Raw genomic sequence first — 12,929 nt, forward strand, 5'->3', positions numbered from 1 at the left:
TAGAAAGAAATAACACAGTTATAAATTCATACTAGTATAAAATATTTAATTATTAGTTGAAAAGACAGTAGTCACACGTATATCCTAATTATTCCTGGAATATTCTGGAAACGGTATAAATATAAAATTCAGATAAATTTAAATAAATAAATAATTAAAATACTCCTTAGGTTTTGTACTATTAACTAGCTTGCATGTCCACATCACTTTGATTTTCCTTATATTACTATCCTTTAATTTATTATTGTCTAGAATTTATCTAACAGAACTTTATATTCTTTAATTTAATGTGTTATTTAATTTTTCATTCACATCACTTCTTGGTTGGATTATATTATATTTGTACTACTATTTAATAATTTTATAACACTTTTTACATAACCCTATAATATTTATTGTTAAAATCAGATTTATAACTCTATGGAATATAAAATTATTTGTCTCAATGTAATAGGTGAAATTAATAGTATTTGCTCAGTGCATGTTAGAGATATTTGTGTTTGTTTGTTTTTTTTTTTTTATTATTTCAAATTCAAAATAATATCATTCATTTTGTAGAGTTTCTAATAAAAATTTATTAATTTTTTATGCAATATCACATCTAAATTAATACTCGATTTCAAATCAATTTTATTCTAATAAAAGTATTTTTTTTATTTACTTGTATCATAAAAAATTTTATTCTTTACAAAATTATATCCATATTGTATAATATTTTTATTGAGATATAATTTTCAAAATATTTAACATATTCTAATTTTTTTGATTATATATATTAAAGTTATTTTAAAACCATCAATATTATTAATTATATAAAAAATAATAAAATAATAACATAACTCATTATTTTAACCCATTAAATATTATTATTTTTTTAAAAGCTACGATGACACTAATGAAATAGATCAATTATTTTAGGACAGATGAATAATAAATTATGATGGAATTGTTTTATGAATAATAATCATATTATTATTATAAAGAAATTAATGGGGTATATGTATATACAAGCTCAAACAATTATTGCATCTTGAATATCCTATGATTATACACAATTCCTAGCTGGCAATATACTGTTGAATTATTTACTCAATTATTGTACGTGCAATGCCATAATTATTTAATTATTATTATTATTATTATTATTATTATTAAAAGTCTATATTGAAATATAACGTATATATATATATTTATAACGCTTGTATCGTTCACATATTGGCCAATCAATGTATCGACTCATCATTATTTGTCTATATACGAATTTATGTAATCCAAGAATAATTAATTCATCTTCCAGCCACTCCAAAAAAAGTGAAAAAATAAAAATAAAAATAAAAATGGCAAAGTAAATGCTTTGATTTTATTTATTTATTTTCACACATGTATATTTTAGCTATAAAAAAAATACTCCCACTTCAAACCGCTTCACGTTTTATAATAGATTTAAGAATAATAATGTTTTATTACTTAATGAAAATATGTAATAAATTATAATATTTTTGTTTTTTTATTTTATATATAAATTATTTATATGTGTAATAGTATGTTTGTAATTTAGATAAAGTTAAAGAAAATATTTTAGTATTAGTATATGATTATTTTTAATAAAATAGAAAATAGATACTTTTGAATAGGACATATAAAAATGATAAAAAAATTACTTTGAATTAGAACAAATAAAATATTATTTTTATTTAATTCAATTTAAAATAGTAATGATTTTTTTTTTTTACCAAGTTATTAACATATATATATGTATGGATTTGTTTGGTTATGATTTGAAATGAAACGTTGAATTTAATTTTTATTAAAAATCATAAAAGATAAATACTATTCATTTTAATTTGAAATCACAATTAAACACATCCATATATTTCATTTACAATATAACATTAAAAAACTAATTTTTATTTTTGAAAAAAATACTTAAAAACATAAAAACACACAAGCAAGCACAGCCCATAAATCAAAATAATAGAAATGATATCTATATATATATATATATATATAGTTGATATGATGTGTATATATTTAGTAGCATTTACTATTTAAGGTAGATTCGGAGTTGTTGAGAAGCAAAAGCATTTGGTCTTTAGAATCTGTATTATAAATAATGATTAGTGTTTTTGTAATTATTGTAGCCTTTTCTTTATTCAATTAACCTAATAATTAATATCTATAACACCTCATTCATTCTTACTATAGTTTAGTTTAATTTAATTTAGTTTACTCCCTCTCAATAGAGTTATATAATTTGGCTTATGCCACAAGATCAACAAATCCTTTTGCAGATCAACCTTATCCACACACATAAATACATTAAAAAAAATAATAATAAATAATAGAAAAATAGGGCGCTGGAAAAAATGTCATTAAAGCGAGCTCTTTAAGAAAAATTAGAATGTTAATTAGAACTAATAAGCACATGGAACATATATTGCCAACAAACGACTTCAATTTATATACCAGATGCATTTGGTAGACTATTATCATGTATTTATATTATATTAATATATATAATTTTGAGTTTATTTTTATATTTTAAGCATAAATTAATTCTATTCAATTTGTATAATTTTTAATAAAAATTAATTATTTTTTTATAAAATATCATATTAAAATATTATTTAAATTTTAAAATTCAAATATAAAACTCAAAACTCAAATCAAAACCAAACAAAACCCTTTCGTTGTCGATTTATATCTCTTTTTTCTTTTTTGGTAATTAATATATCCTATTTAATTATTATTTCCCAAGATAGATAAGGATTATAAATTTAAAATAAGTTAGTATACATTAAAATTTATCCTAAATTATTTTTGAATATATCTTCAATTTAAGATTTTTTTTTTTTAATAATATTTGAAATAGTATATTTGAACTCATTTTATATGCAAAGCATCAAATCCAACTTATACTTATATTACATCAAATATTTGTATATTTTTTTACTTTATATGTTTTGCACTATTTTAATTTTTTTCACAAAAGAGTAAAATATTTCTAAAACATACCTAAACACGCATCATATTAGTGTTGATTTGATTTAATCAACATATATATATAAATATAATTATGCATATTTGACAATATGTAATAATACAATATAAAAAACATGTCTGATAACATTATATAATTTCATATAGTACAATAATAAATATATTTATACAATACAGTACAGTATAATATACACAACATATACTTCTATATATATTATGTAACATGTATAACATTTGGCTTTGGGAAGTGACATGTTGAAAAAAATACGATACTTCAGCGATGAACACCAATGCTTTGGGACTTAAAAGAGATCGAAATTAAAAATATATATCAAGAACAAGCTTAAGAACTTCAAGAACAAATTCTAACCTCTCAAGTGTTATTAACGTTAGTTAGATAATATTGTACAATGTAGGAGTTTTGCATATATTATTATTTTTTAATAACGATAAATCAAATTAATATTTGCTGACTGGTTTTCACTTTTTGACATATATGAAAAAGAAATAAATTTAACCAAAATTCTAATATCATACCACAACACGACGAGTGTCCAATAATTCCAATAAAATACTCCAATTAATAATTAAGATGGAAAACACGCTTTAGGATAAAGCGTGTTCCAGAGAGAAAGCGAGGCCCTACCGCACACATATTTTACACCTCCTATCAAGGGCCGGGACACCATGACAATTGACAAATCATAATCATAATAATAATTACGAGAATAATAATATATCTATTAAATTAAGCAAAGGGAATTGCAATAACAATGACAATTATAATAATAAATAATTAGCATGCTGTAGTGTCACTGTAATACGTAGGAGCAAGAAAATCTGCAAATAAATAATAATACTACTGTTAATAAATGATTGGGTTGGGAATGGGAATGGGAATGGGAAGATGGAGGAGGGAGAAACGACGTCGTTGTCGTCGACTTGCTTTGGTTCCAAGTTGCTTGCTGAATAGAATGTGTGTACAAGTAGTGTAAAAGTAGTGTAGGAGCAATTTTCAATTGGATCACATGTAAATAGCCATCCTTAATTCCACGTGGCGTTAGGAAGAAAAAGAAAGCTGTAGTAATATTATTATTATTATTATTATTTTCAGACAGATTCAAATTAATCAAGAGATTCAGTGTCTGTCAGACCACAAAATTAAGCAGTTGCAGTAATTCAAAGAACAATTTAAAGTGCCAATGCAAGAAGCAACCAATTATTGCCACAAAAACTGCGACTGGCTACTTGTTCATCAATCAATCATTCGTTCAAATCGCCGGTCATCTTCTCTATATGTCGTCTGAAACTATTTCTATTAATAAGTAATACTTCCTCCGTTTGGAGCGGAGTGCGTGTTAAGCAAAAATAATACTTATATACGCGTATTGGTAGGACATAAAGAGTATAATATTGGTATGTAAATTAGTGCAAGACAAAAAGCTTAAAAATACTTTATAAAGGTTAGTGGTTTTTTGGTGTATAATATTAGATAATATTTTTGGTAAATAATGGTAAAATTGTGAGTAAATTAAATAATAACGACTTACAGTTCCTATTTCCTACATTAATATATATATATAAAGCAGGAATGTTATATTAGAGTACACATTGTTTAAATATTAGTAGTATTGAGAGTAAACAATTACAAAAATGATGCCACCACAATAGTAGTATTAAATGGGAGTTAGTGGTAAAGTCAGGGTGTCACTCGGTCCACTTACTAGGGTTTAGGGTCCATTCAAGCCTGCTTTAAAGAAATAATACGCATACTGCGTAGAGACTAGCCAACGCGGCCCAAATCAAACCTTATCGGTCCACTACAACACAGCTCGCGGACCGGGCTAACATTTTACATTTTAGCCCAATCCTGCGCAGTCCACTTCTATTAGGCTTTGTAAGTTTACACGACAGCAAAATTTTAACACTTTTAATTTTAATTTTTTTTTAAAAAAATTTAAATTAAATACAATTTTTACATTTTTCTTGTAAGGTACTATATACTAATAATATAAAAAACAATACTTTAAATTAAATTTTATTTATTTATATAGTAGAATATATTATACTTCCTCCGTCCGTCCTGCCACAGATAACATACTTAACAAATATAAATCAATTTAATTAAACTTCGGTATCACTCACTTAAAACCCCCTTATTTTTATCTTTCTTCTCAATTAACAAATATTTTTATCTATCTTTAAAACTCCTAGTTTATTATAAAACTAATTTATGATAATGATAAATAAATAAATATATTTTTTTTATTCATTTGTATTATATAAAATTTTAGTGTCTACAAAAAATGATATCCATATTGCATTAGAGATATAATTTTAAAAATATTTAAAATACCAACAACATTACATATATAAAAAATAATAAAATATTATCTTAACTTATTATTAATAAGTTAATAACCTACATTACCTAAACTATTTTGTCTCTGACAGGAGCTTCATGTTCCGCGGGATGGAGGGAAGGACGGGAGGGAGTACTCTTTTTGTAGTAAGGAGTATATATTATGAATTGTGTCATGTTTGGATGAACAAATTCCAAATCAAATACTTAATTCCTTATTAATTTAGAATTTTAAATCGCAAACTAAGCCTGTATTTCTTTAATAATGATTTGAGGAATATGATTCATGCCTGACTTCTGATCCTAGAGGAAATTGGATCCACAAATGCATAGACAGTCACGCACACAAACTTTGGGACTGGCGGCGCATGCAAATCAAACACGAAGGCAAAAATTCAGAACAGGCAACAATCTAGGAAGATACAGGAAAAAATTAGCATAAAACGTTACCTGGCAGAGCAAGATTGTGTTGCCAAACGTAGTGGTGAGTCCTTCTGCACAGGTTAAAGAAGATGGCGAAATTAGAAACTTGTATCAGGAAAAAAAAATGTAAAAATGAGGTTATTAACTAGACACAAGCAAATGAATTCAGTCAGAAGTAAAGAAAAACATCTCGAATGTCATGTATGGTTGATCAATTTTGCGGTTTCTCGATTCAACCGAAGAAATCATGAATTTTACGACGCCTCAATCACATGAACAGAGGAAACCTCGAGAACGGAGCTAGATTCGTATTAACTAAACTCTGATTGATAGCGATACCAAAATCAATGCAGAAACAGTATGATATAACAAAACTTATCGAGAAGAGAATGCACCATAGTGGCGTAAACTTTGTCGCCATTCCGATTAGCGCTTGAATTGGGGATACATCTTCAACAACGCTCCACCTGCCATACGAATTCACAAATACTTTCACTACGCACTTCGCATTTTCATTGCAATTTCTACAGATTGAATCGAAAATTTCCCAGCAGCCATCGCTTTTATCGATTCTGATCGCAAAGTGAGATCTTATACTTAAACCCTAGTTCAAATTGGTTGGTGACGTGGGTTTACGGGATCCGTATAAATTTAAACGGATCGCCCGACCCATAGTATTTTCCGACCCGACTTTACCGGTCTTAACTAGCGACACGTCTATATAATTAACTACTTGTTAGTCGGAGCTAGCGATATAGTCTGCTCAGGCACGAACCGGCAACTACCACCGCCGTATGTACGCCGGCGTTGCGTGAATCAGAAGAACGGTAATTGAGATCCGACGAACGTAATCCAGCAGCAGTAATTAGATATGGCGGAAGGATTGCACAGCATCCAAGTTAATGGAATGCAATTCTCTTACGATCTTCAATCCCCTTTATTTTTCGAATTTAATCTCACAGTCTCGGCAGGGTCCCGATGCCTCCTCGTCGGTGCCAATGGATCCGGTACGCTTTTTCTTTTTTTTTCTTTTTTTTTTTTTTTCATTCCGAGCTTTCGATGTTGGTTGTGCTTTGATAATGTATTTGTTATGCGGTGGTTCTCGGGCAGGGAAGACGACTCTGCTGAGGATATTAGCGGGGAAGCACATGGTTGGGGGGAAAGATGTGGTACGAGTACTGAATCGCTCTGCTTTTCACGACACGAATCTCGTTTGCGGTGGTGATTTGGCTTATTTAGGGGATTCGTGGAGTAAGAGTGTTGGCTCTGCTGTAAGTCGTTCTTTTTGATAGCTTTATCTGGTGTCAAACAAGATTCGTTTCGTTTGATTGCTTCTCTAATTCATACTGCTGTTTGAGATGGTGATCGTGATTCATTATGGTTAAGAATTCAATTTTTGTGTCTCATTTGGGAGCAAAATTTTAGGGAGAATTGCCACTTCAAGGAGACTTTTCTGCTGAACACATGATTTTTGGAGGTGTGTTGATGCTTTTATGATTGTTGAATACTCTTCTCTTACCATTGATTTAATTGAGTGTGGTAATTGATGTTTCATCATTTGGGAGGTACTTGGCAATACGAAATGCATATATATCCCTGTCTGATAGATGTGATAATTTGTCGAACATGATTAGAAACTAAGGTTATTTAAAGCAAGTCTTTTCCGCATTTTCTAGTCGAAGGAGTGGATCCAGTTAGAAGAGAAAAGCTGATTGAGCTGCTTGATATCAATCTTCAATGGCGGATGCACAAGGTTTCTGATGGACAGCGGCGAAGAGTCCAAATTTGCATGGGTCTCCTTCATCCTTACAAGGTAGCTTAACTGTTGTCTTACCAGATGACAGGATGTTGATAGCAGCATCATGCTTGCATGTGTCTGAAGTTATGTGCATACATGCAACTAGCAGATTGTAAACATTTTTTGAACTGCAAATGATTTTTTTAGCCAGTGTGAGCAAGCGGTCTCCCTCTATGTGGAATGTTGAATATTTGTTTTGTGCTGTATTCTTGTTGATAATCTCGGTAAACTCTTGACCAGGTTCTGCTGTTAGATGAGGTCACAGTCGATCTGGATGTGGTAGCCAGGATGGATTTGCTGGAATTTTTCCGGGAAGAAAGTGAACAGGTTTCCTTCCTAATCAACTCATCCAAACTTTAGCAACTTCTTATGTTAGATAAGGGATGCTTGCAAACTCTAGACAAAAGAAGCACACTTTTGGCATTTCTACTAAATAAATAGTTGAAGGGATGTTATTTCATCATTTCTAAATCTCATTGGTTTGGAAAACCAAAATTTCATCTACAAGCAGATAGAACTTCGGGGTTGGTTAAAAATGTCTCTTACCACCAACTTTTTACCGGCTTTTGCTCAATTTGCAGAAGTTTCTATTATTCATATGGTTCTGATTTATCAGTGGATATTGCAGGTCTAATTTGATTCTTGTCTTTATGGCTATTACAAATGTTATGAGTACTTATTCTAGTGAAATGATTCAGTATCATTTAAAATCTTCTTGATTTCAAAATTTTGATAGCTTAAACCAAATACAATGGAAATGCTAATTGTAATCCATTTGTTTCCCCAATTACCAGAGAGGAGCTACAATTGTTTATGCAACCCACATTTTTGATGGCCTGGAGACATGGGCAACTGATCTTGTCTATGTTCAAGACGGCGTGCTGAAGAAATCAGAAAAGCTATCAGAACTCTTTGAACTCAAGAGCTACCCCAATCTACTGTCTGTGGTCGAACATTGGCTGCGCCATGAAACCAAGATAGAGAAGAAGAAGCCTGCAGATGCTATCAAGAAATCTTCCCCTTTCGATACCTCTCCTTTTAGATCATCCAGGCATATGGCTTACTACCGGTGATCTTAACAATTCCAGCGGAAATCGGTAAACTGTATCTTCTAGATTCATTCGTTATGAACTCTGCTTTGTCCCATAAGGTTTATTAATTATTAATCTGCATATGACATTTTACTCATACACAGTTAAATAAGTACTGGATTAGTCTCAAAAATGACTATTTCTAAGTAGCTAAAGTTTGGAAATTGGGTTGAAATATCAAACATGTTTGTTTGTGTGAAACTATTTTAGAGGTGTAATGTTTTGATGTAATTTCGAACCTTATATATTCTATCAGCATTGAAAGAAAATAGATTGTTTTAATTGATTTAAATAAATCTCTGCTAATTTACACAAATCACAATATTTGAAGAATTTCATAAGTCCAAATGCAAGCCAAGTAGTGACTTGCTGTTCAACTTAACAAGTTGAGACATTCAGCAAATCCTATACATTGCAGGAATGAAAATATGAATAGTTTAACAAAACTGATGATACGAGTAGTGAAAATTTGCAAAACTTTCAAGTATTTCAAAGATGATGAATTCCAGAAAATAGTTTATAAGATACAATGTTAAAATTGCACGTCCCGCATCAAAATCCGAATAGATTGAAAATAAGTAACTACTCATGCAGAAGAGTCTCCTTCTTCAGCTTAGATAGTTCCTGTCGAACAAGGCCTGCTCTCTGCATTGTTGAAAAAAATACAAAATACTGATAAGTTTGCTGTCTGGTTGGAAAATATTTAGTTAATTTTAGACCTACTAGCTACCGCAAGAATAGTTATAACAACAATGTAATGACAATGATCTGCCGTTTAAGACTAAATTGAGGCGACCCAGTATATATGTACGATTGGGCATACCTTGATCTTCGCCAGCATGAGCTTAAATCGGTCAAAGTCGTTCAGAGCAGCCCGTCGTTTCTGGACAATCAACTTCCTTCCCCACGAGCTGCTCTCCCATTTTCCCTTGACATCTGGTAATTAAATTGAAGTTATCAGTATGTTTGTCAATGCTGTCAAGATAACAAGATTTCCAAGTCTAAGCACTCACCAGCAGCTTCCATTGCTGCTACTAGAGCCTTCTTCTTTGGAACCCGCTTGATGTCTATCTTGATGTCGGTGAGAGACAGCCTCTTGAAGTTCATCTGGCTCCGTACCATATCCGGGGCATCAACAAGAGCCTATCAAGGAAAACGGACAGTTACACCAAACCTTCAATTTCCATCCAAACAACACAGAAAACCACCAAATTGCGAATCATCATAAAATAGTTGCATCACGGAATCAGAATTATACAATTTTTATTTTCAGCGACGACAACAGCTCATCACACAACATAACTTGTATGGACTTAACATAATCTTTAAAGAAGAAAAGCGTTAACTTCAAATTCCAAAAGAAAAACACTTTCATGTTTCTGCTAAAAGATAGAGCAAAGCATTTAGAAACCTAGCAGTTCAAACGCTGCTTCTATCAACTAAAACAAACTCATCTCCAACTAAAAACAGGAGTCACCCTTGCTGTGCTTCCAACAGCTTAGTTTCAAAATCGAATTCTTTAAATATAAAAAAGTGAATTCCCAATGAAACTATATATATATATATATATATATTCCAAATACCTTCCCAGTTGTATTTGATGTCAGAAACATTTGTACAGAAATCTCTTTATTCCGGCTTAAACAATAATTTGAATTCAGCTAGACGTAACGAGCAGCAATTATATATACCAAATAAATTTCTAATGAGGTATATGGTGATCCAATTATTGACAGGCTGCCTACTTTCAGGGAAAAATTCGATCTATCCACTTATGATTCCAAAACTATTTTGACAAACAGAACCAAACCACCAACACATCAAGCGTAATTCCAAATTGCAAATTGCACCATGTCACGCAAATCGAAAAAGCGATGAGATGAATAATGAGTCAATATCATACAAACTGCGTAATTGCTACAAAAAAATAACAAACAATAAAGGTTTCTCATACAATAGAGTACCAATAATACGCTATAAATGATTAATCGCAGAAGCATACCCTGTTATGGTCGATAACGTCTACGATGACGACGAGCTTGCCATAGTCCTTGCCGTAGTTGACAAGAGCCACTCTTCCGATCTCTACGTACCTCTTGAACGGCTGGATATGGAGCAAATCACGAAAGCATCAATATTACAATAAAACACAGAGACAGATAAAAATTAGTAGTATCTTGAAACAAAATCGTCATCCGGAGCTCACCATTGTTTGCGATGTGTGATCGTGTGTGCTGTGAGAGGAGGCGCCGAACCAAGGAGGGATGAGGGTGACAAACTTCTGCCGCTCTGGGTAGGGTTTGCAGATATGGATTAATCTCTCATAGATCTTTTACTCTTAATGGGCCTTAGTCCGTTTCAATTGGGCTTACAAATCTTTAATGGGCTTATTGATTGGTTGGACCAAAATCAATTGATTAGTGCAATTGGGATATAAAATTAAAGAATAATAAAAGATTGAATTGAAATTGCTTTCTGAATAAAATAAAAAATTATATTTATGTGAGAAATTTAAGAAAAAAAAAAAATAGTATATGATAAATAGAGGTTAGCACCATTAATTTGAAACTCCAAACAAAGACATGTTTGTTATACTTTTAGTCTCTCGTACATAATTTGTCTAACATGATTTATTTTATCGGACTTAATTCATAAGTTGGTATTAGGTTCAATCGAATTCATCTAAAACACACTTAAAAAATAGAGATGATTGGCTTTCATGTCATAAAAAAATAAATGAAGGTTTATAGACATTTTAAAAAAAATTTAGAATTTTTTGTCAATAATAAATTTTTAATAAAAAAATAGTATTATTTTATTATTTTTTTTTATAAAATATCATATTAGATATTTATTTTTTTATTTTTTAAAATTATTCAAAATTTCAAACTTTTATCTACTCGTGTGTTTGTTTGGGGGGTTTGGATTTTAAATTGGGATTTGAATAGTAAAAATTTTGAATTTGAATAGTTGTATGATTTGATATAAATAGGCGTTGATGTGATGTTTTGAATGTAAAATTGATTTTTAGTATAATATAAAAAATAAAAAATAGGTGTTTGATTTGATGTTTTTGGAGAAAAAAATGGATAAATAGTGTAAATCCAATCCAATTCCCTAAACAAAAGAGAACTAAGTATTCCATAGGTTATTTTCATCATTTTATTTATTACACTATTTTGCCACATTTTCGTAAAAATGTAATGAAATTGAAAATATTAAGTTTTATTTATTTTTTTATTATACAATACTGATATTTACTTTTTTTTTATTTTTTTAAAAAATCACTAAATAAACGGGTCATTTAGTATTAAAAACACCTAGAATATATAAGCTCACGCAATTTTAAATTTAATTTAATTTTTTAAATATTTAAAAATTATTTCAGAAATTCCGAAACAATCAACTATATAAGCTTATGCGGTTATGAAATTTACAGTTTCGAAAATTTTGAAATAACTGAAAAGATAACAAATTTTACTATTGGACACTATTCCGAAGCTTTAAAAATGGTCTCAAAAGTAATTTAAAATCCAAAGTAAATTTCCGATGCCAAATGCAATTTTCTGGTAGTATTTAGGGTTTTCATTTTTTTATAATAAAATATTATACTTCTTTCTTACGATCTATTAAAATAGTACGGCTATTTTTAGTGCCTAATTTTTTTTTATATTGAATTACAGTAAAAAATATAAATATTTATGAGTTTAATACATAATGAATTGAAAATGTATTTATTATATTTAAGTAAGTAATATAATTATTTATTTATTTATTTTTATGAGAACCCACAGCCTAAAAGAAGTATTAAAATTTTATTTAAACTAAAATTTAAATAAAAATCAAACAAACCCTAACTTACCTATATATATTGTGTGGATATTAGAATTTTTAACTTTATAGGCACTTAATTTGTTGAAAATGATCCAATGTTAATCTTCACCATATATTTTTCCTCTATAAAATACACATTACAAGAAAGCCAACAAAAAGAAAAAAAAAAAAAACCAAGGGCGATCCGCCATTGTAGGTGCAGAAAAAAGCTCAGCAGTAGAAAAGGGTGGGGAAGGCGACGAATTCGGGGGCTTGAGCGATCAATAAATCAGGTTTGGGTGGCAACGGCATCCGGCGATCCAATCCCATAGATTCAATCTTCTTCTTCTTCTTAAATCAAATCGTTCCCCGACCATATATGCATCTCCCCACGCACAAGAGAGCCTGCAGCCCCAATCCAGAGAGAATTCACCTCCCTTTC

At 30.0% G+C, this 12,929-nt stretch overlaps 2 protein-coding genes and 1 long non-coding RNA gene across 3 annotated transcripts; 1 reads left to right on the top strand and 2 right to left on the bottom strand.

Moving 5' to 3' along the window:
- Window positions 1-4,330: 4,330 nt before the first annotated feature.
- LOC127244172 (uncharacterized) lies at window positions 4,331-6,355 on the bottom strand. The gene is made up of 3 exons (XR_007837094.1): window positions 6,181-6,355; window positions 5,813-5,856; window positions 4,331-5,720 (listed from the first exon to the last, which is right to left on the bottom strand). It is a non-coding gene; the product is annotated as an uncharacterized LOC127244172 (long non-coding RNA).
- Window positions 6,356-6,518: 163 nt separating this feature from the next.
- On the top strand, window positions 6,519-8,771 carry LOC127244170 (ABC transporter I family member 19-like). Its single transcript, XM_051264574.1, has 6 exons — window positions 6,519-6,792; window positions 6,896-7,056; window positions 7,211-7,262; window positions 7,462-7,598; window positions 7,824-7,910; window positions 8,378-8,771. The coding sequence occupies exons 1-6, from the start codon at window positions 6,657-6,659 to the stop codon at window positions 8,654-8,656; spliced, it is 852 nt and encodes a 283-aa protein (XP_051120531.1). The 5' UTR covers window positions 6,519-6,656; the 3' UTR covers window positions 8,657-8,771.
- Window positions 8,772-9,136: 365 nt separating this feature from the next.
- On the bottom strand, window positions 9,137-10,966 carry LOC127244171 (60S ribosomal protein L14-1-like). Its single transcript, XM_051264575.1, has 5 exons — window positions 10,881-10,966; window positions 10,677-10,778; window positions 9,688-9,817; window positions 9,498-9,610; window positions 9,137-9,319 (listed from the first exon to the last, which is right to left on the bottom strand). The coding sequence occupies exons 1-5, from the start codon at window positions 10,881-10,883 to the stop codon at window positions 9,257-9,259; spliced, it is 411 nt and encodes a 136-aa protein (XP_051120532.1). The 5' UTR covers window positions 10,884-10,966; the 3' UTR covers window positions 9,137-9,256.
- Between the last annotated feature and the right edge of the window lie 1,963 nt (window positions 10,967-12,929).

This window comes from Andrographis paniculata, unplaced genomic scaffold, assembly GCF_009805555.1.
Source record: "Andrographis paniculata isolate CXL003 unplaced genomic scaffold, ASM980555v1 Contig9END, whole genome shotgun sequence".
NCBI lineage: Eukaryota > Viridiplantae > Streptophyta > Magnoliopsida > Lamiales > Acanthaceae > Andrographis > Andrographis paniculata.

Excerpts from the sequence above, each read along its gene's own strand:
- LOC127244170 (XM_051264574.1), top strand. The coding sequence starts at position 6,657 with ATGGCGGAAGGATTGCACAGCATCCAAGTTAATGGAATGCAATTCTCT. Across the intron at positions 7,057-7,210 it reads GTAAGAGTGTTGGCTCTGCT|GGAGAATTGCCACTTCAAGG; the intron begins GTAAGTCGTTCT and ends GCAAAATTTTAG. Across the intron at positions 7,911-8,377 it reads TCCGGGAAGAAAGTGAACAG|AGAGGAGCTACAATTGTTTA; the intron begins GTTTCCTTCCTA and ends CCCAATTACCAG.
- LOC127244171 (XM_051264575.1), bottom strand. Across the intron at positions 9,611-9,687 it reads AGCAGCAATGGAAGCTGCTG|ATGTCAAGGGAAAATGGGAG; the intron begins GTGAGTGCTTAG and ends TTTAATTACCAG. Across the intron at positions 9,320-9,497 it reads TCATGCTGGCGAAGATCAAG|AGAGCAGGCCTTGTTCGACA; the intron begins GTATGCCCAATC and ends TCAACAATGCAG.